Source organism: Podarcis raffonei, chromosome 16 (genome assembly GCF_027172205.1).
Source record: "Podarcis raffonei isolate rPodRaf1 chromosome 16, rPodRaf1.pri, whole genome shotgun sequence".
NCBI classification, from domain to species: Eukaryota; Metazoa; Chordata; class Lepidosauria; order Squamata; family Lacertidae; genus Podarcis; species Podarcis raffonei.
The window spans coordinates 34,305,459-34,328,317 of record NC_070617.1 but is presented as its reverse complement, the minus strand read 5'-3'; the positions used below and the strand labels follow the sequence as shown (position 1 = coordinate 34,328,317).

At 40.5% G+C, this 22,859-nt stretch overlaps 1 protein-coding gene across 4 annotated transcripts in view; it reads left to right on the top strand.

Annotated features, from left to right (window-relative positions):
- The window catches only part of SFSWAP (splicing factor SWAP), a 103,154-nt gene that overhangs the window by 41,643 nt on the left and 38,652 nt on the right, over positions 1–22,859 (top strand). For 3 of the 4 annotated variants that reach the window (XM_053370226.1, XM_053370228.1, XM_053370229.1), the window contains 5 exons: positions 369–500; positions 860–953; positions 9,241–9,412; positions 12,622–12,855; positions 19,057–19,247. In XM_053370226.1, coding sequence (XP_053226201.1) covers positions 369–500; positions 860–953; positions 9,241–9,412; positions 12,622–12,855; positions 19,057–19,247 — 823 coding nt within the window. The remainder of the gene's footprint in view (positions 1–368; positions 501–859; positions 954–9,240; positions 9,413–12,621; positions 12,856–19,056; positions 19,248–22,859) is intronic. The other variant, XM_053370227.1, reaches the window with a different exon arrangement.

Here is a 22,859-nt window from a genome sequence, read left to right as displayed (position 1 = left end):
TCTGATGAAAGTTGTGAAATTGGAATGGTTTTAAAGAGGCCTTCAGATTTCTCTCACTCCGTTCTACCTGGCACTGCAGTTGAAAAACTTTTTAAACCTTGTAAAGCCATAAATCTTGGTGCCCCAAAATGACCTGTTCAAATAAAGTGATGTTAGGCAGATTATAAAAAGTTTTAAATATTTGCCTGGATTTTTCTAATGCAAAAGAGATAGCTCTGGCTTCTTTAATAAGCTCGTTTTGGGGGATCAAATATTTCATAACTTAAAAATCAGTGGTGATTTTTAAAAAGTAAGTGCCGCCTCTGGCTTAATAGGGCTGCATGTTATGTTCTCTGCCTATGTAAATAATAAAATGCTAATTTTTTCAGCACAATTCCTTCTGTGGTTACCATCATCCCCCCACCTCCAGACATCCAGCCCGTGATTGACAAGTTAGCTGAATATGTTGCTAGGAATGGGATTAAATTTGAGACCAGTGTCCGTGCCAAGAATGATCTAAGGTGAGTGCAAGTGCCTTTTTTCTTAATTACTTCATTTTATGATGTGGTGTAAGTGAGCAGCTTGTCCCTCTCTTATTGACAGTCTGTTTTGCAAAGAAAGCTGTTGAGTGTAATGTGTTGTAATTTGTTTTATTAAAATTCAAGGGACTACTTGAAGTTAATGATGAAGCATTATTGCCTAAGAATCTTGAAGCTTGTGCTTCTGAATGTATACCTTCTGGGCATTTAGGCATAAATTATTCTATTTCAGAATATCAGATAGCTTTTCAGCGCTTGGGGTACTGGAATATTAAATGATGGTTGGTGTTTGCTATGTTGTGGTGTGTTTTTCCACAAATTGCATTTTTGTTCCTTAACAGGTTTGAGTTCCTGCAACCTTGGCACCAGTATAATGCCTACTATGAATTTAAGAAACAGTTTTTCCTTCAGAAAGAGGCCAGTGACAGCTCAAAGGTAGGCTTCTAAGAGTAGGAAGCAACAGTGTGACATCTTGCTTCATATGCTACCTGACTAGAGTGGCCAGGAACAGAGAAACCACCTCTAGTAAATTTATTTTAAAAAAATTATATCCCACTTTTCCTTGCCAAACAACTTGCAGGAGCTAGCAACATGCAACTATGAACCCAGTAATAAAGGCTAAGTTGCTTCAATTCATTTTATGCGGGTCTGCCATTAAGAACATAAGAAGAGCCTGCAGACCCATCTAGTCCAGCAACCAGGTGCCTCTGGGAAGCCCAAAAGGCACACCTGAGTGCAGCAACACACTCTTCATTTGTGATTCCCAGCAACTGGCTTTTAAGATGGGTGCTACCTCCAACTGTTGAGGCAGAGCTTAGCCATCATGGGTAGCAGCTGTTACTAGCCCTTCCTCCATGAACATGTTTTAAAAGTGTTAAAAAAACAAAATGCTGTCGATCAGAGCAAATTTTAAGCAGCATATTACTTTGTTTCTGTGTCATCTTTACTCAATGCTGGATTGTTTGCATGTGCATTTAAGATGCTCATCGTTACCTTTTAAACCTCCTAAATAGATTTAGGGGTAAAGGTAAAGGGACCCCTGACCGTTAAGTCCAGTTGCTGACAACTCTGGGGTTGTGGCGTTTATCTCGCTTTACTGGCTGAGGGAGCCAGTGTTTTGTCCGCAGACAGCTTCCGGGTCATGTGGCCAGCATGACAAAGCCGCTACTGGCGAACCAGAGCAGCACGCGGAAATGCCATTTACCATCCCTATTTATCTACTTGCACTTTGACGTGCTTTCAAACTGCTGGGTTGGCAGGAGCAGGGACCGAACAATGGGAGCTCACCCCGTCGCGGGGATTCGTACTGCCGACCTTCTGATCGGCAAGCCCTAGGCCCTGTGGTTTAGACATTAAATACCATCTCCTGTTGCATGTTCCATCACCAGCTGAGCTACAGCTAGTGTGAAGCAAAAGTAAGTGCCTTCCCTGTAACAACACCCTGACTGTGGAACAGTCACCTTTCTTTATAGGAACCATTTGGCTTGCCTCATCTTTAGATGTTTTTTTGCCTTCCAGGTGTGGTGTTCTTGTTCCGCTGTGATTTAGTTTTAATTGTATTTTTGTATTGCTTTTATTGTACAGTAAAGCCACCTTGAGCACTCTGTTGGAGGGGATATAAATTCTGTAAATAAATAGAAGCCAGACACAACAAGAAAATCGTAACTCTGAAACTTTAGTATGTGATTGCATAAATCCAAGTTTCCAGCAGGTGCTGGTCATCTTAAATCAAAGAGAATTAAATATTGCAATGTATGGGTCAAAAATGAAACATGCTGCAATTGAGATGTTAAGCCTGTTTAATTCCTTGACATGTTTTTGTTTCACTTTGTTTATAGCTACTCTTTTCAGCCAAAATTTGTTCCCAAAGTGGCTTATGATATAATGTGGATATTGGATATACATGGATATCTCTGTGGCAGGTTTTTCTGGCCTATGGCTGTTGAGAGGTTTGGCACTAAAAGAGCAGCAACTGGAGTCATGGGTTAGCAGCAGATAAAGATAGAAACCCATACAAATAGCCCTTCTATTGATTTGAAAGCTTCACTGGGATTTGCACAATACTGTACACAAAGAAAACACAAAGTCAGAAATGTCCCATACTTTGGGCCATAGGGGAATGTTTAGGTGGGTGCCTGTTTATTAGGGACAGATAGCTGGTGCCTTAGAAGCTCAAAGGGTACTGCTATACTCTAGGATGAATATGAGAATTGATCCACCTGTTCTGTAGCAGATGTAGGATGGATTTAATTGTGCACTCTGAGTGAAGTGTCCACTTGTAAACTCAAATTATGGGGCAGCTGGAGCAGAGTTATGCTAGCTTCTCCTGGTGTCTTATGTGCTACTGATGATTAACTCTCCATGTTCTCACAGATGCCATGCAAACCACTAGTTGAAATAAACTGCATATGCCCTTCCAGCAAAGATGTGGTGTTTTAGTCTATAGAATTGTATTCAAGGCTAAAAAAAATTGCCCAAGTTGTCTCTTTGCCCTCTGAAAAGGGGCATAACCAGCATAACCTTTTTTTAGGCAGCATTTTGAAGTGGCATACCGACACAAAGAGTTCCATTAAATGAAACCTGTGCATGAGTTGCCTTTGTATTTTCAGTTTATTTGGATTGAATAGTTTGCAGTACAAGTTCATGTTTATAAAGCAGACTAAAGTTGCTAGGAAACCATTTTACACATTTTCCCATGATGTGGATGAGGTTAGTTTTGAAATTAGTAGTGGGTGTACTAATAAATTAGTAGTGGGTTACACAGTTTCACTACTTACTTAAATGCTGTGTATAAGAAATCCTCATGTTTTCAGGTGAAATATAGTTAGTTAATATATTTTTCACTTAATCATGTTGATCTTTTTAAAAGCCCTTTATTTAGTTTCCACCTGGATTTTATTTTCTGTTGAGTAAAGGGTGCTAGTACATGATCAGGTAGGTCTAATGGCCAGGTGCCAGAGGGCTCAGGGGGGATTTAGGCCACACTTGCAAATAGTTTGTTGCCTGTAGCAATTCAACAAATGTCTCTATGCACTAGGCAAAGAGGCTTCCTGATTTTAGAAATTGAGAACCGCTAGAGGATAATACCATCAGGGGACTGATCATCTTCACTTGATTGACCCTCTGCTTGAATATCCTGTTTCATATGGTGGCCAGTCAGTCCTTCAAAATGCCACAGGCAGAGTGTCAAGACAAAAGCTTTTTTCCCTGCTGTAACTGCCCCCAGCAACTAGCACACTCCCTCGAAACATGGAATTTTTAAATTATTATTCATTTCATTTCTGTACCACTTTACATTTTTAAGAAAAATATCTCTAAAACAAGAAAACATCCAGAATAAAACATTACTGAAGAAAGTCAAATACAGTGGTACCTCGGGTTACAGACGGTTTAGGTTATAGACACTTCAGATTACAGACTCCGCTAACCCAGAAATAGTACCTCGGGTTAAGAACTTTGCTTCAGGATGAGAACAGAAATCACACGGCGGCGGGAGTACCCGTTAGCTAAAGTGGTACCTCGGGTTAAAAATGGTTTCAGGCTAAGAACGGACCTCCAGAACGAATTAAGTTCTTAACCCGAGGTACCACTGTAGTTGCTCACTGGAAGGACAGACCCTGAAGCTGAGGCTCCAATACTTTGGCCACCTCATGAGAAGACTCTCTGGAAAAGACCCTGATGTTGGGAAAGATTGAGGGCACAAGGAGAAGGGGACAACAGAGGATGAGATGGTTGGACATTGTTCTTGAAGCTACTAACATGAATTTGACCAAACTGCGGGAGGCAGCGGAAGACAGGAATGCCTGGCGTGCTCTTGTTCATGGGGTCATGAAGAGTTGGACACAAGTAAACAACTAAGCAATAACAACAACACATTCAAAGCAACATAATTAACAGAAACTAAAATAATATCTTAAAGGTTTCAAAATATAAGATTACAGAGGAAGTCAACTACAGAATGCACATTTAACACAGCAAAGTTAACAAAAAAAATATCTTAAACATTCCAAAAGAAAATGTTACTAAAGGAAGTCAACTGTAAAATGCACATTTAAGACAGCATTATTAACAAGAGCATAAAACATTAGCATAGGCATAGTACATACCTGCTTCTGCTGTTGCCAACCCTGCCATTGGTGGTTCATGGTGGGTGGCAGCTGTGGAAGCTCAGGCTCAATGATCTGCAGCTGTACTAAGAGACAGACAGAATTCCGTATAGCTATCAAAATTAATATAGACCTGCCATACGTCTGGATTTCCCCAGACATTACTGGGATTTCAAAGGTGGAATTGAAAACTTGGGTTTTTTTGCAAAACAAACAAAGCGAAAAAGCTCAACAATTTGGGGGTCTTCCGGAGTGTCGTGGTTTTTACTTTTTGAAATATGGCAACTCTAAACTGATAGCCATTAATGAGCCCATTCTCCTTGAAATGGAATAGAGAATTTGCTGATGTCCACTATCATTGGTGTGGCTTCAATTTTGGCTTTCCACTCCAAGTTCTCTGAAACACATAGAGGGCTTGTGGAGGAGGCGAAGGTTTCTCTTTTTTGTGCTGGTGTATGGAAAAGATGAGGGGTAGGGAGACTCCTGTGGCTCTTTTATTCTCCATAGCCCAGTACAAGCGAGACCCTCTAGCATGTGCAGAGAGGTAATGCCTTACTCTCACCTATGCTGAGATTTTGGATGAGAACACTATGAGAGGCTTCTTGTATTTTTTCACCTTCTTTAAGCCACAGGGTGAGAATGCAAAGCCCTGGCCGTGCCTCTCACCAAATGGTTGAGGAACTGGTGGAGATACACTGGTTGATCCCTAGTGGACATACACACACAGCTGGCAGCTTTGTTTTTAAGGCAACTTAAACCACAGTGACATATCAAAATACTTCTGAAATTTTATATGCATTTATTTGATTTTCTCTGACTCTAAGCTATCAGCCTGGGAGCTCAATATAAATCCTAGTGACCACAACTGCCTTCTCCTTGGTTTGTGCATAGCAGCTTTCTGTTGTGCAGCATATCAGCTAGACAGCTTCTACACAGCTTCCTTCTCCCCTCCTGTAACCATATATATTGGCAGAGCCTCTGCACTCTTGTGCTCCTCAAGTTGCTTGTTCCCATTTGCCCTGTTTGGCAGATTCTGAAGAGTTTGCAGGTGAGGTGCATGATGGGGTTAAAGAACCCTTTTGCCAGTGTGTTTCCTTGCTCCCAGTACGTTTCTGAGCACAATTCAAAGTCTTGGTGCTCACCTTTAAAGCCCTAAACTGCTTTGGCCCTGTATACCTGAAGGTGCGTCTCCACCTCCTTCATTCAGCCTGGACACTGAGGTCCAGTGCCAAGGGCCTTCTGGCAGTTCTCTCACTATGAAAAGTAGGGCCTTCTTGGCATTGGCACCTGCCCTGTGGAATGCCCTCCCATCAGATGTGAAGGAGATCAGTAGCACTATAACCTTTAGAAGACCTCTAAAAGCAACCCTGTATAGGGAAGCCTTTTAATGTGTTATGTTTCATTAAGTTTTTATATATGTTGGAAGCAACCCAGAGTGGTTGGGCAACCGAGTCAGATGGGTGGGGTATACATAATAAAATTATCATCATCATCACCATCATCAATCACAGAAGTGGGTTTTATTGGCAAAGCCAGTGTTGTTTGATACTTCAGTCGTTGCTCCATTCAAAATATTGCTTCTGCTGACTGCCAGGTGCTGGCCAACATGAGCTGCCTTCTTTCTGTCATTTAAACACTTTCAGGAGCTTCAAAACTAAGCATTCTGCTTATTCTGTTCTTTAAATTATTATTGTTTAAGTGCCTACAATCTGAAATCCTGTAATATGAGCCCCTCTCCATAATTGAAAATCCTCAAACCTTGTTTGTAGAAAAAAAAATTTAATCGCTACTTAGAGGCAGTCAAAGAACCTTTTAAAGAAAGGAACATTACTTTTTCTAAAGTACAGTTTTCAATTCGTACATCAATTCTTGAAATTTTTAGTTTCTGAGAGCCTTTTCTGAGCAGTGCATTGTGGTAATTAAATGGTTCTTAGTCACTTTATTTCTCCACCAGTCTTGTTGAAGTGACAGTAAAACCACTATTGCCTCTTATAACAGGGCTTTCCATTGAGAACTTTCAAAACATTTTAAGGTTCTAAAATACCATTGATGGCTCATATTCATTGTTCCTAAGAAAGAGGGTTCCAGTTTTGTTAGTAAAGTATGTTGGTAATGATTTCACTTACACCATTGACTTCAGGCATTTCTCAAAGCTCAAACATCTGTGATTTACAAACCTGCAGAGTTCACCTTGCTGTTTTCCATTAGTGAGTTACCTGATTTTTGAGGGGATAAACTCATCCAGGGAATATTAGGTGGGAGGTTGTTGAGTAGTACATCACAGGGCTAGTCATGAATCCATCTGCTTCATTCAAGTACCACTTCCTTTCCTCCTCACTCTCTAGCACAATCAAAGAAAACATTGCAGCCTTCTCAGGTGGCATAAAAGATATGCTTTGGCCCCCAAAGAATATCATTAAAATTGTTGTCACAGATTATCTCAGGGTGCGGTTACAAGTCAAAGGATCTGGGGGTTTGGCTTTTTGAAGTTTCCCCCAATTTCAGTTATTTGGTTTACAGGGGGTCTTAGGCTCCAGAAATTGAGCTACTGGGATTTAGCACTTTATTGGTTCTTGCAAGAAAGGAAAAAGTAGAGGTGGCCTTATTCTAGGGGCGGTTAGTAGTTTAAGTGTAGATATGCAGGTAACTGAATCCAGTTCATCTTGCTTTATCCACCTGAAAAGACATAGGGAATCTGAATCAATTTGCATAAATATGTATGTCCTGCCTAGAGACTCTATAAATATCATAATTTCAATATACAATATGGGGCTTCCTAGAGCAGGGGTAGGCAACCTAAGGCCTGGGGGCCAGATGCGGCCCAATCACCTTCTCAATCTGGCCCGCGTACAGTCCGGGAATCAGCATGTTTTTACATGAGTAGAATTTGTCCTTTTATTTAAAATGCATCTCTGGATTATTTGTGGGGCCTGCCTGGTGTTTTTACATGAGTGGTATGTGTGCTTTTATTTAAAATGCATCTCTGGGTTATTTGTGGGGCATAGGAATTCATTCATATTTTTTCCCCAAAATATAGTTCGGCCCACCACATGGTCTGAGGGATGGTGGGCCGGCCCACAGCTGAAAAAGGTTGCTGACCCCTGCCCTAGAATCTCATTTGAAATTGATTAACCAATGCTTCCCAACACCTCTTGATGATTGTGCTGGGAGATTTCAGTGCAGGAATGGATGATGAGTGTGCAATAGCCAGTGAGAGGCTTGGTCTGAATTTAGAGGATATTAATCTGTAGACGAATAAATTCTGCAGGCATTTATTTAAATTAGTTTATAAACTTGGGCTGTTCCTCTGTAATGGTTCCAGGCAGGATAACCGAGCCAGGAAGTTTACATACAATCCCCTTAAAGGGTGGGAGCACCATAAATTATTTTTTTGTGCAATGACAAATGTGCCCGTTATGTAGAGAATTTTGCAGTGTGAGGCCAACCAGCAAGTGATTTACCAGCGTATGACGCTGGCAGGTTTTCAGGACATTACAAAAGGTCTGGCTTATAAGCTCTCCTGCATGCAGCAAGGGAAGCACAGTTTGAGGTGGACTCTGAATATTCAGCTAAAATTAGAGGAATCCACTCAGTGAACAGATGAAATAGGCTGCTAGGAGCAGCAAAGACCTATGATGCTGTCCATGGGAAAGCTTATAAACAGGAACTGAGCATAACAGCACATTCTCAGCTTTTGGCCTGAAACCTTTGAAGGCTGCTGTCAGTTAGAGTAAACGATAGCGGTCTGTGCAATCTTCACATTTCCCCCCACTTCCTTTCAGTATCAGTTTTAAATTGCTTCCATTGCCTGTGTTTCACAAATCATACGTTTGGGAGGTTTTTTTTACACACTAAACAATCTCTGGCATAAGTCTGCTCTGCCATGAATAAATTAGACCAATTAACTCAAGTGCCCCTTTCTCTTCTGAAGATAAATTCTTACTACTGAAGTTTTATTATGTGTTCATCTTTTTTTTCTAACAGTGGGAGTTGCTAACGCTTAAAACTGCATGCCAAAAATACTCTTAGATTTTATTGGTATCATTAGCTGCAGCCAATAAGTGAAACTAAACTTTAAGATTGTTCCTTAAAGATTTCAACATTTTTTTAAGAAAAGGAAAACTTTACGCTTAGCCATTTTTATATTAGACTTTCATTGTACATTCTTATTACAAAGCTGTTAGTACAGTGCTTTTTAATGACTCTCTTGACTACCGTAATGGGCATGAAATAGCAATGTCAAATATACTTGAATCATCGCAAGCTTTTTTGTCTGCTGCTATGCTTTCTTAAAAATCTCCAAGCTCATTTATAACTGGTACATAAAATGAAAGTTTCACGGCAAGTAAATGGGCAGGTCAGCTAGTATCAGTTTGGTAATGGGTGTATTACGAAGAACTGAAGCCACTGTGTTGCAATTGTTAGATCATTTTGGACTGTGATAGGAGAGAATAGGAATTCTGTGTGCTGTGCAATCCTATCATGTCTACTCAGAAGTAAGCTTCATTGACTTGAGTGAAGCTTACTCCAAGATTTTAATTCTATTTTAATTGTATTCCATAGGCTTTCATTTTTAGTTGGAAAGTGAGGCTGTCTTGTATTTTCCCGCCTTTAAGCAGGTAGCAACTTTATCAGAGGATGTCCCTGCTGATACTGCCAACACTGAACCTGGAGAAGCCCAGTTTCCCGCTGACAGCATGTCTGAAGATGTAGAGTCTGCTGCCCAAGGAAATGATAAACAAGATGCACTGGCCATTAAAATTTCCAATGATGGCAAACTGGTAAAAGGTATGCCTGTAGGTGTGGGAACCAGAGACCCCCCCCCCCACACCCCTCGTGTGTGTGTGTGTGTGTAACAAATAAATACATCCATAAGTAGCATTAAAGAATGTTTCACTCATCTGAAGGGTGGAGGGGAAACTCTGAACTGAGTAATGGATCCCAATTTATGTCTTGATGTTCTCTCAATATCATACAACTTAATACAACATACCTGCTTGAAAGATCTCTCATCTTTCATTCAAGGCTGATAGAGAGCAGCCTTCCTCAGCCTGGTGCAGTGCTAGCAGGGTTTGATGGGAGTTGTGGTCCAAAACATATGTAGGGCACCAGATTGGGGAAGGGTGACATAGAAGCTTGGGTGGATTAGTTCAGTTCTTTATCGAAGCCATTCCAGATAACGATTTCCCCAAGTGCAGCGTGACTGCTTGAGAATTGGCTGTAGTGTAGCTGCTTAGCGGAGGCTCTTAGCTCAGCTGCTGATGGAACAGAAGGTCCCAAGTTCAGTCCTTGTAAAGAGTTGTGTAGCGAGGCTGGGAAATTATTGGTTTCTTTCTGCCTGGAATGCAAGAGAACTTCTGTTAAGTCCTGGGGGGGGGGGGGCAATGGCCTGACTTGGTTCAATGAAGCATCAAGTATTCATGTGACCAGTGATTAGATTGCAGCACTACAGAGCTGGAAACTCTATTTTGATAAGTAGCAGAACATTTGCCAGACGAAACTCCTGTATTCTTTGTTCCAATAAAATCAAACCTTTGAATTTCAGGAGCTTTTCGCAGCAGGCAGCAGTTAAACTGAAAGAAATTTGTGTAGGCAATCCCTTGCACGTGTTTAATTTAGAGGAAGCTGCTGCCAGACCATAGCTGTGTAAAATGGTTTGGCTTCTTTTTGGTGTGTGTGGGGGGGGGATCATAGTGATGGAGGAGTTGTTCATCAGTTTTCATTTCCAGTAGAGGGTGGGAACAAATGTTCCAATATGACAAGAGTTTCTGCCAGTTGCAAGGCAAGCTGTGAAATGCTGTAGATAGGAGGAAATGCATAGGCTTCGCCTTCCTTTCTGCTGTGCTGCAATGCAATTAATTCCTCAAAGTAATTATTTTTTTGTAGGCTGGTATTAAATGAAATCTTCCAAGTACCATTGGGTGAGATAGCAAATCCTCTTGATGTCAGATTTAGTGGGGGAAAGGTGAAAAAGTATTTTGTTTTTTTAAAGTTGCAAGCGGGTTAGGCTAATTAAGAGGTCAGGTTTGAAAATCGCCTTTTGAAAAGATAATAAACCACAAAGGGCCAAAAATTGAATTACATGGTTTGTAGCATTAGCGGGGGCGGGGGAGTTCAACCGATGGATCCAGGTTTGAGGATTAGGAATGTATGAAGTTGCCATATACCAGGTTAAACTATTTGCCTAATTAGCCTGATATCTTCTATTCAGACTGGGAATGGCTCTCCAGGGTCCCCAGCAGAAAAATGTTATTTCTTTCATTTGCTACCTGACATCTTGTTAACTAGAGAGCCAAGGAGTGAACCTGGGACATTCTACATGCAATTGAGGTGCTATTATCACTGATGTATACTGATGTATATGCCCTCTCCAAATCAGTAATGGTAGAGGTTGCATAAAGCAGGAGTTACGTGTGGCTAGATCTCTTTAGACTATCAAAGACGAATCTAGAAAACCTGGTTTCATATTCTGGGTCAGCTTACCACCTTTATACCTTGTTTTCCTTCCAAAAAGCTCAAGTACCTTAAGTACGGTTCCCAGGGAATCTCCCATCCAAGCTGTTTGATGGGCCAGAATTGCTTAAGCTTCAGCAGCAGAACGGCATTACAGGCATTCACGGCCAGTTTATCTCTCTGTCAGCTCCATTTTACCAATTGCCTGAGAATCGTTACCAAGACTGAACAAGGCAAAGCTTTTTAAGCAGTTGCCCGTTAGGACTGCTATATAAATGAGTGATAGAGCTAGCCCTAGCGGCCTCCACGGTTAAGGCTTCTATAAAGTTTCCATTCTAAATGCTTTGTGTCCGTTCATAATTCTTTTTCCAAAACACAAAGGCAGGCTGCCTATATTTGGCTAGGGCTCAAAGCACAAATGCTTATAAGGAAAGCTTCAGCTGCTTGCATGCATGCAAGGAGGGGCGGGTGACATTATCTTTAAAAAGCGAGCATCGTTCTATCCCTGCCTTCTAAAAGGCTTTTGTAGTAGTTCCAAATCTTCAGATCAGAATTTACCCTTTAACCATGAGGGTAAGGTAATGATTCCCCTCACTACCACCAACTTAAGGGGATCATTTGTTTTTCCACTGTTTTTACAGGACCATTTAAATGTGGTGGAGAGAGATGTATTGGTGCTGGTTTACATTCAGGCTCTTCCATCCTGTTGAGCAGGATGATTTTCAGCCTCAAAAGAATGTGCTTTACAGAACATTCAGTCAGCAGAGGGGAAGAAAAGGAGCAAGAAGTCGGGGCACTGCAAATTATTTCTTTTCTTTTCTCCAGAGACAAGAGTGAACTAAAACCAAGTTCCTAGCCTGTAATCCTTCCCCCAGCCCCCTTATCAGTGGTTTTGATTGTTAAGACAACTATAGAAGTAAATAGCAGACTATTAGTTTCAATATTTGTGTGGTTTAATATTTGCAATCCTCTTTTAAGCCATAAAGATCCTCAAAGTGACAAACAATGAGATAAAACCGTAATACTGTATTGTTTTTAACACTTGATTGGAAGCCGCCCAGAGTGGCTGGGGAAGCTCAGGCAGATGGGCGGGGTATAAATAAATTATTATTATTATTATTATTATTATTATTATTATTATTACTATTACATAAGCAACAATGAACAGCCTCTGTTAGAAAGCTACACCAGCTGCACAATGTAGCACAGATGGGACCCAGGGCAACACGTTGCAGTGTAGAATGCTCCTGTTCAGGTTTCAAGCCTGCCAGTTGTGCCTGCTTTCTGGATACTCTATTCTGCCCCACCCCGCAAATAACATTCTGTACCACTGAGCAAAGCCAGTTTTCACTGAGCCTCCGGGGGGGGGGGGTTCAATTGAGAAGGTTAGCTAAGTATTTGTTGTTCTCTGCACATCTTGGGAGTTGTCTCTAGCCTACTGCTGCTTTCCCTCTTCTGCACAGGTGCAACTGTTTTCATTGCAAAATGATTCATAGATTGCCTAGTCAACAATACCTCACTAGTTGTCACTTCCTTTTTAATAGCATCCTTTGCACCAATAAGCTTTGCAATCAGGGCCAAAGAAAATGACATGCTCCCCTTGGAGAAAAACCGTGTGAAACTTGATGATGACAGCGACGAGGAGGGGGAAGAAGGCAAGGAAGGCCAAGAGAATGCCAGTAGCACCTCAAACAGCCATTCCGCATTTGCCATGTCCAGTGGGGCTGCTGAAGAGAAGAAGCCTCAGCTGACACAGGAGGAGCTGGAAGCCAAACAAGGTAAATGCATCAGCACTGTGGAGAGGAGAGGAAATGCTTGGAGCTTGTAAATGTGTACTGTTGGCAGACTTCTTGTTTTGAGAGCGGGCTTAAAGGGAAGGAAATGGATAGTAAACAGAAAAAAACCAGGGAGTTGCTACTTATAGTTATGATTTGATTTTTTTAAAAATCTTGAATTGCGGAACTCTTTTGTAAACTACAGTGGCCTATGGTTGATACAAATAAATTGCTGGTGTTCTGAGGTGAATAAAATTATCCACAGTATACCAACTAAATGTAATCATTGAAATGTTGTATTTCATGCTCAGGGGCTTGTCAGCAGTGGTGTACAAAGGCTCCAGGACCGCTGTGAATTGGCCACAGCGTGCACTGCAAGCTTTGAGCTGAGTTGGACAATAATGGCTTCTCATTCATTTTTTTTTCTTTACTAAAAATGGATTGTGTTTCAGAGATACTGATTGTCAAAGTAGCTGTAGTCTTAGTCATGCATCTAGTGTGTGGTGCTAGGGAAGCACATTTAAGAATTGGTCTGTAAACTCCTACTCAACTATTTTATATGTGTTGTAATGTTCTTATAATTAAACAAATTGAGTTTTAATTTCTCCTTCAGGTCTGGAATGGTAGCTGTCACAAAATGCATTACCACCATCACTTTGGCAGCACAACTTCAGAGACTCTCTATTACTATCGCCATCGGTACACAACTTAAAAATGCAGACTTCATATTTCTTCAAAGTCTTGAAATATTCTGAGGCAGTGCTTAGTGCGTTTTAAATTTTGGAGGACTTATCTGTAAGGCTAGGGATGTACTGCATCCCAGGCTGATATGAAATACAATGGAGTTGTGGGTGCACAGACTCAGATTAGTGTATTATTCTCCTGGCTAGGTGCTATTCCTTCAGCAACTAGGTCAGGTGGCTGGGTTCTCTCTGCAAGTGCTCAGTGCTTCATTTAAGAATGTTAGGAACTTCTGACATTGTGAGTTAACCTGGCAGCTGTGAACACTGCACACTCAAGCCTCAGAGTATGAAGCCTCTACTTGGCCAAACCTGGCAAAACTACAAGGACCCTAGCCATCTGGTCAGCAGGGTAGCACATCCTGTTTACATGCTGAAAATTCTAGCTCATACCACTTAATTTAGAGACCCTGAATTGGCGAGTATATTTCCTGGTGCAGCCATCTATGGCCTTGCCCTTGTGCTTCGTACTCCAACGCTATTTGCTTTAATGCTTCATAGAAGAAGAACACAATCATGTAATGGCTCAAGCAGTATACTCTGGTATGCTTACATTTTGTCTTTTCCGAATCTACATGCCACATAAATGGCAGGACTGAGCTATGTGGAGGAGATGCTCAACTTGTGGGCAAATAAATTGTTGATGAGGGCAGTGTCCTTGGCCTTCTGCTATAGAGATCTGGGTCTTCTCTGTCCACTTTTCAGCAATCAGCAGCATGTGAATATCATCCTGGGTCTAATGGGTCATTATTGATAATTCATTCAATAGAGCTCTTCCAAGGGCAGGGGTTGGAATCTAGCCATTCCAGGATTACTGGAAATGAATTTGACTTAAAGGAAGTAAATCCTTGAAAAATGAGGCAATATACGTCATATTGAAACTTTAAAAATAAGGGCACATTGCAGCCTTACTGTGAAAGCCTTTAATTTGATCCTGATGCTGCTGGTGAGAGTTTGTCCATAGCAGGTACTGGATGCAAGTGAATAAAAGATTCATATGTGAAGGTATTTTTAGCTTAGGGAAAAAAGTAGAGGGAGATATGAGAGAGGTGTATTTAAAAAGCAAAGCAAAACTTTGCAGAGTATGAGGCAGTGGCTAAGGAGAAGTTTTCGTCATCCAGTGAAACTGAAGATGAGGAGATTCAGAACAGGCAAAAGAAAGTACTTCTTCACACAACACTAACTTAAACTGGAATTTACTGCCACAGGATGGTACGATGTTGGGTAGCGTTAAAACAGAATTAGACAGATTCATGGAGGCTGTGATGGCTTTGTACTATCTCCAGTACTGTAGGCAGTATATCTTTGAATACCAAGCACTGTGTTTCTCCACAGAATTGCTGTTGTGCTCATGTCCTACCTGCACGCTTCCCATTAACGTGGTTGGAGAACACAATTCTGAACTGAAGGGGCTGACATAATGTCATCATGCTTTGCGACCTGGGAAACACAAGCACATTATAGATGGTGTTTTGGCTAAAAAGCCCTGGGGTGCTTCTGGTCCTGTTATTGCTCATCATGGATGCTTAAGATTGTATTGGCAGCAGCCAGAGGTGTCTATATCAAGTTTTGTCAGATTACAATGCTTGACCCCTTTGAAATTTCTTCACCTTTTAATTTCTTTCCTGTAACCTTGTGTTGCATAATATTTTTGTGTGTATAGCACATATAGAAAGAAACAAGCCCCTGCCAAACAAAGCTTGCATTATATTAATTCTCTGTTTTAGCATAGACTGGTTTTTTTTTAACAAACAAACAAAATTCTTATAAAGTTCTGGCTGGTAAATTTTGTTACCTTCTCCAGACTTTGACATTTGATTTATTAGAAATCAAATAATGGAAGCAGCTGGGGGAAAGGGCATTTGTTTCCTCATTTTCAGTAATTTTCTGAAAACCTTATGTTGAATTGGATTATACTTTTAATCTGCATCTGTGCATCTTAATTCAGTAAAATATAAAAGTTTAATTTGATGAAGAATTCATAATGTCGCTGCAGAGAATATGTTGCCTTTCAGATCTTATAAATAGGCATCTAACTGAGATGCAAAGATATGGTTTTTAATAAAAAAAATGAAGTCACTTCCAAATAGAATTATTTATTAAAAATTCTCCTACAGGAAGTATCTTTTGGAGTGTCAGGTTCTATAGTTAACTATGAATTCATTATTTCATGTCTGCAGGTAAAAAAAAACTGCTAAACATCAAATTAAAGGAGGAATGTTTCTCATTTTGAAAATGGATCTATAATATATTTAAATATATTTGCTAATCTTTCGTAAAAACTCTTTATAACATTCTTGAAAGAGAACTAACAGTCAGGAAAGCTGTATGTTTAGTTTTCAAGGTTAAATGGTAGGTCTTCATGAAAAAAGAACTATTTAGTGGTTTCTTTTTTATATATAATGCTCATATTAAATACATTTTACATATGTATATAAATCCCAAAAGGTGTGAGCATTTGCCCAAACTTGAAATGAGAAAATTGAAACAGACATAATATACTTCTGATTAGTCACAGCTGAGCATTATAGAATCAAAAGTGTGAAATGCTGAAAAATGTGATATTTGGAACTTTAATGATGAGCTTGAAGGAATTTAGCTGTTTAGAAATGTTGATGGTGGTGCCACAGAATTAGAAATATTTTACTGCTCTTGCGTTGGGTTCTTGTGTAAAAATGTGCTTCTTGCTTTTAAAGTAATGCTAGGATGTAGGGTAATAGCTCTGTTCCCAGTGCATTTCTGAAAACACTTCCCTTACTCCTTGTTCAGTTTTATTTGCTGGGGCATTAATGATTGTTCCTCTGTGAAAATGTGTACACGTGAGCTGTTAATCCATGGAACATGTTAAAGTTTACTCTACTGAAGACATCATTATTCTGTAACTGCACATCCTAGGCATATCTGTTCAGTCCCATTCAATTCATTGGAGCTTACTCCCATGTAAATTAGTGTAAAAGAGCAATCCCATTAATCCATAGTAGCATGATCCACAATCCAAGAAACATATAATCCACAAATCAATTAAGCTATTTCATTCAGCTAATAGTGGTATTTAAGGCATTAGAAGTTCAAGTTCATTGGCATGTGGTTTGAATTTGACCAATTACCTCTTTACAGCTTGGGATTCACCGCCCACAGTTCTATGTATTCCATTGTTCAAGTGGCTAAATTACCACATTGTCCCTCCCACTGTAATCTCTTGTCCATCAGTAATTCTGAACATCTTGTTCCAGTTACTCATATTTTCAGTTTTGGGTATTCCCAACCCCTAACCTCCACCGCTTCAAAATTGCTGAGGCTCTTAATGGATCACTTAATGATTTTTCTACCTTTCCTTTATCAATTATAACAATATATGCTAAAACTTAGTCACCACTGCAGACCACCTGAATGAAGCTGATGGAGTACACTTTGGGAACTACTATAGAGACTTCTCTTTGCTGGGTTTGGAAATAGACCCGGGGGCGGGGGAGAGTTTGCTATTCTCTTGTCCTCCTCATGTCAGCAAGCATTTGGCGTAGTCACAAATTACATTAAGCACATTTAAAAGTAGCCAAGATAAGAGTTTAATGAAAAGCACAACAGACAGAGCAGAAGCAGGGGTAAACAGTGCAGGTATAAACCAGGGATGTAATTATTCCTGGGGGGTGGTAACAGCAGACACATGCACAAAATGTGGGAGATGTCTTAATTCAGTTAAAGGATTTTGGAGCTGATAATTTTATCCATGGGCACCTTCAATGCAGAGATGATCCTGAAAAAGAAATGAAAATGGTTGGGGGACGCAAAAGGCTACCATTTCCACAAGGAATTCTATAACCTAACTTGTGGCAAGTCTCCAGGTGCACTTACATGCTGCTGCTCTTTCTCATAATTCTGAAATGCCAGTGGTGATGTATTGAAGCTGTTGCAGCCATATGGTCTGTACGATACTCAAGAGTGAAGAATTTAGGTGCCTCTGTATACACTGAGGAATTACAGAATACTATTGCATAACGCAAGAGATAGGTTCTGTCAATGCTTTGAGAAATCTGTGCTCTGAAATGATTGGTTTCCAGACTAATTCATCAGGTACATTTCTAGAACCATGTGGCTTATACATACACACTGCAAACTCTGTGTGGAGAGCCCCCTCCACATTCCTGTCCAACCATCTTGATTAGGTAGTCGGGGAGAGTCAGTGGGCATGAAATTATATACAAGTTGATCTCAAATTAAGGGCCAAAAGCCCAAGTAAAGAAAAAAGTTGTTTCTGGGTACCTATAAATATATAAAGATGGCACCAGTTGTGCCTCCCTGGTGAGTGCATTCCACAAGCATAGTGCCACCACTGAAATGGCCTGAGCTGCATACTGCTCTGTCAGTCAAAACCAGCACCTCAAATTAGCTCCGAAACTAGTTGGGCCAGAAATGGTGTTGTATTTTCAGATTGCCTTGCCCCTGTCAGCAGTCGAGCTGCCAAATTGTGCTTCAGCTGTACTTTTTGAACTGTTTTAAAAGGCAACCTAACCTATAACACATTGCAGTAATTCAACCTAGTTGTTACCAGGGCATAGACAGTGGAGGTTAGGCTGTCCCTGTCCAGAAGGGTGCACTATGTATTGGCTGCTTCTGAGGGAGTGTGACCCCATCCAGAGCAAATCACGTCCAGTCTTATCTATTCATAAGCATGAATGCACCCCACAAAATTTTGCAGCATGCACCTTTATCCAAAAGGAATTCTCAGGCTGTTAACTTTTTCTTCTTCTTACTTAAATCATGTTACTTTCTATATGTTTCACTCCACTGGCTTCCTCTATTGTTTTGTATTAAGTTTCAATTTCTTCCTTTTAACCTTTAAGTCTCGCCATGGTCTTGTGCCTTCTTATCTATCTATGTTGCATGCTCCCTGTTCCCCATCTCAGTCTCTCCATTCATCAGACACTAATTTAAGGCTTGTAGTTCAGTTCTTTACATTTGAAAAAAGCCATTCTCTGGTATCTACATAGAACTGGGAAGAATCTCTGTCTGAAACCCTGAATAGTTGTTGCTTGTCTTTATAGACATTTCTGAGTTAGGTGAGCCAGTGGTCCTGACATTCCTATTAAACCTCCTCTCCTGTTCTGTTGTTCATTTCTGTGACTTCTCTCTCTTGGTGAACTGAACTCTCAGTCTCTGTTGCACTCTATTACAAAACTCATCTTTTTCCCCCCTTTCTTCTTAGTCCAGTGTTCATAATCTTACATTGTTTGGTCTTTTAATCTCTCCCAACCAAATGGTTTCTCCCCTCTGCTTTCATTTTGTACAGCTTCTACTGGATTTTAAGTCATATATATATCCCAAGGTGCTCTTTAGGAGCTACATAGATGTGCATTTTCTAGACTCAAGGGTGCAGCTCAGGCTAAAAAACTGTTGACCTCCTAATGTGATAAGCAAGTTACCTCCTTGTAAACTCTCCACATTCTGTATCCCTTTTTTCCCCTAGCAAAGCAGAAACTAGAGGACAGATTAGCGGCGGCGGCAAGGGAAAAGCTAGCCCAAGCCTCCAAGGAATCGAAAGAAAAGCAGCTTCAGGCGGAACGAAAAAGAAAAGCTGCACTGTTCTTGCAGAACCTGAAGAATCCCCTGGCAGATGCAGAGGTTGAGAAAATGGAGGAGCATGCCTTCAATATAGAGGTGAGCAAAGCAAAGGTGTTTTTAACCATAGTAGCATATACTGCAAAGAACTTTGCTTGGGGCAGGGTAGGAGAGAGAAGCCAGCATTGCTTGAAATGTTAGTATTTATTAGACTTGAATGAAAGCTTTTTCCAGAGGGAAAATAGATCTGAAATTAATAGCATGTTGGGCTACATCAAAGTTGCTGAAATGATATAAAAGAAATATTAAATTGGGCCAATACTCTCTGTTTCCAGTGTTCCCCCCTTTTTTAAAAAAAGTGATAAGTTTGCTTCCCCATCCTTCACTATACATCCTTTGAAGTTTCAGCAGTGGCACCCCCAGATTCCATGTGTACACCTTTTGCATCTTTTGTTCTGACACGAATCACACCCATGGTTAATTTCTCATTCTCTTTAACATTTGTACCCCACCCTTCCTCTGTGGAGCTCATTTTGGGGCTATTCTATTTTTTCCTTACAATAATCCTGTAATTCAACTTCAGCTGACTTCACCTGAAGTCATCCAATGAGCTTCATGACCGAGCAGGGATTTGAACCCTGCTCTCCCTTGTCCAGTGCTCTAACCACTACGGTGGATGCTCATGTGTGATAAAATAAGGCTAGCTCATGTTAGATCTAGCATTTGAAATTCTGATGTAGTTTAAAAGCACTAAGGGAAAAAATAAGCGCATGCCCCTCCCCCCCAAAAAAAACCCTTCTGCAAATAACTAAATGGTACCTGAATAACTTGAGATTTCACATTGTTGTGTAAACTGAATATTTTATGTGAATCACTCTTTTTAAAAGCTACAAATGTTGTGCGATTCCCCCCCCCCCCAATTCCTTCAGGCTTCACTTAAATTCAAGATTCAGAAGTGCTTTTATCAGAATCAAGGCATTTAAGGCAAAATGCAAGCTTTTGCTGGTGTTTCTGGACAAGGATAAGGACACAGTTGGCCCTAGGCAAGTAGTGTGAGAGAGGGGGGCTGTCTGAGAGGCTATGGGGGTGCAGTCACTCTGCCAGTTGCACATCATTTGATTTCAGTAGTGTCTGTGCATTCAGGAGTGATGTAAGCATCTGGCTTTTGTTTTATTAATTACTTTTATCTGCCAAGGTTGTTTGTACAGAGTACTCACAAGAGTTCCACTTGGTGCCCACCTTAATGTCCTATTGGTACTAGGCAAAGGCCTTTTTATTTTCTCAGGCCTTTTAAATCTTTAGATTTAAATCTATAAACGTTTAATCTTCGCATTACACTGTGGTTTTAGCATGCTTCTACAGCTGTGTGAAATTTATTGCTTTGACTCTGTATTAATTGTGTGTGATGTTTCAATCTTGATAAATCTGCTTCAAAACGGGTTTTTTGTACCATCAAAGTGTTCATTGCTCTAATTTTTGTTGAGTTTTTAAAAATGTATTTTAAAAAAAATTTGTGTGTCACCCAGAGAACTATTGTGTTTGGGTAGCTCTTAAATGAAATAAATAATATTTGAGATAGTGGCAAAGGATGAGCACTTAAATGTACTAGGTTGCCAGGAGCAACCTCAGAAGATTCTTGGGAGCTGAAATATCCGATGGGCTGGAGCAGGCCTAGCTGGTGAAAGTTGGAAGCATGTGGCAAAAAAATTAGCAAAGTCAAATTAAATTCATAAGAAGATAAAACTGCATATTGCTCAGTCTTTGGAGCAAGTGAATATTGGATGGCTAGCAGCAGCCATCCAAGGGCTTCTGTTTGAAGAAGGAGAAAACAGGAAGGAAGGAAACAGTTTTATAACTAAGATCAATAGGTTGTGGGGAAGAGGAGATTCCTCTGAGTATTCCTCATGGACAGTGTATCTAATTATACATACATGAAGCTCAGTATCTGACACAGAAGTGAGCATTTTGAGAATATCTTTTTTTTAAAAAGTATGGTGAGGGAAAATGTAAGGATTTGTGTGGAAGGACACTTGTGGGCTCAGATGCAAAGGCCATTACTGTGGTAGGTCAGGCTGCTTTCAAGCTGTTTATCACCACTTACGGGGTGGGGAGAGTGTTGACCCAGTAAGTGTCAGCATCTTCCACCTGTGACACATGGTCTGTCCAATCAAAATATTAATGAAGTGTGGGATCCAGTTCCTTTAGAAGTTGCAAGTTGGGTAAGGTGAGTCAATTCTCCCACGGTCTTCATGCAAATACGTTGCACGACCCTGTTTCCTGATCTGCTTTGACCAGAGATAGCAGAGTTTATACCTGGGGTCCTCCGATGCAGAGCATATTTTGAGCTATGGTCCCTCCTCCTCCTCCTTAAGGTAATGCTTGGAATGTTTTCACGAGGGGCTCTAATAGGGCTGTGGTTCAGAGATAGAGCGTCTGCTTTGCATCTAGGTTCAATCCACAGCATCTCCAGGTTGGGCTGGGATAGATTCCCGGTCTCAAGCTCTGCAGGGCCACTGCCAGTCACTGTAGATAATACTGAACTAGACAGATGGTTGGTCTTACTCAATAAAGATTGAATGGGAATATTTTTTTAAAAAATCTGGGAGACTATATTGCTGTTGGTTTTTTAAACTCTAAACACTGTGCATTGTATTGAGCAAGGAAAGACCTTGGGCTTCCAGCGTTGTCTTCCATATCCCTCATAGAAATGCGGCAGGTTGCTGGAGGAGGAACAGAGCCGACATCCCCTCCCAACAGGCAATTAAAGTTTATTGTTCTTGCTTTTGAGGCTAGTTAACGTTTATTTTATTTATTTTACTAGATTTCTTATGCACCCTTCACCACAACGTCCCAGGATGGGTTGCAGCAATAAAGTATGCAACTATAAACAAAACTATCACAACCATAAAACAAATGTAAAACAATAACAAAATTTTAAAATAGCTCAAATACAGATGCAGACTATGGGCTTATTTATAAGCCTGGTTTAAAAGGTACAGTGGTACCTCGGGTTAAGTACTTAATTCGTTCCAGAGGTCCATTCTTAACCTGAAACTGTTCTTAACTGTTCTTAACCTGAAGCACCACTTTAGCTAATGGGGCCTCCTGCTGTCGCTGTGCCGCCGGAGCATGATTTCTGTTCTCATCCTGAAGCAAAGTTCTTAACCCGAGGTACTATTTCTGGGTTAGCGGAGTCTGTAACCTGAAGTGTATGTAACCTGAAGCGTATGTAACCCGAGGTACCACTGTATTCTAAATTCTTGTTCTAAGTACTTAAGCAAATTTTCACATCAGAATTTCTGGCAGCTTCTAGAATCCTGTTTATTTGGGGGGATATATTTTCAGTATTCTGCACATGTTTGCTGTATTGAACAAGAATTAAAACAGGTGTGGCAATTTACTCTTTTAAGCGTCTATGGGTCAGTGAAATGAGGGGCAGTTGTCTTCTAGAAGGGCAGTTGCCTTCTATTACTGAACATGATGGTTATTAGAACTACCACACTGCAATTAAAACTGAATCATTAAACAATTTTTACAGGCGGATGCCACAGCCAGCTGCCTTGTAGTTAATGGACCATATTGAAAGAATTTCTTGTGATCAATACTCCTAAAGCCTTTTGTGATATCTTGCTGACCATACCCAGTTGTGGGCTAATTTTATTCCCATTTTATTTCATTTGCTTTCCTAAAATCTTTTGTGCAAAAATAGCT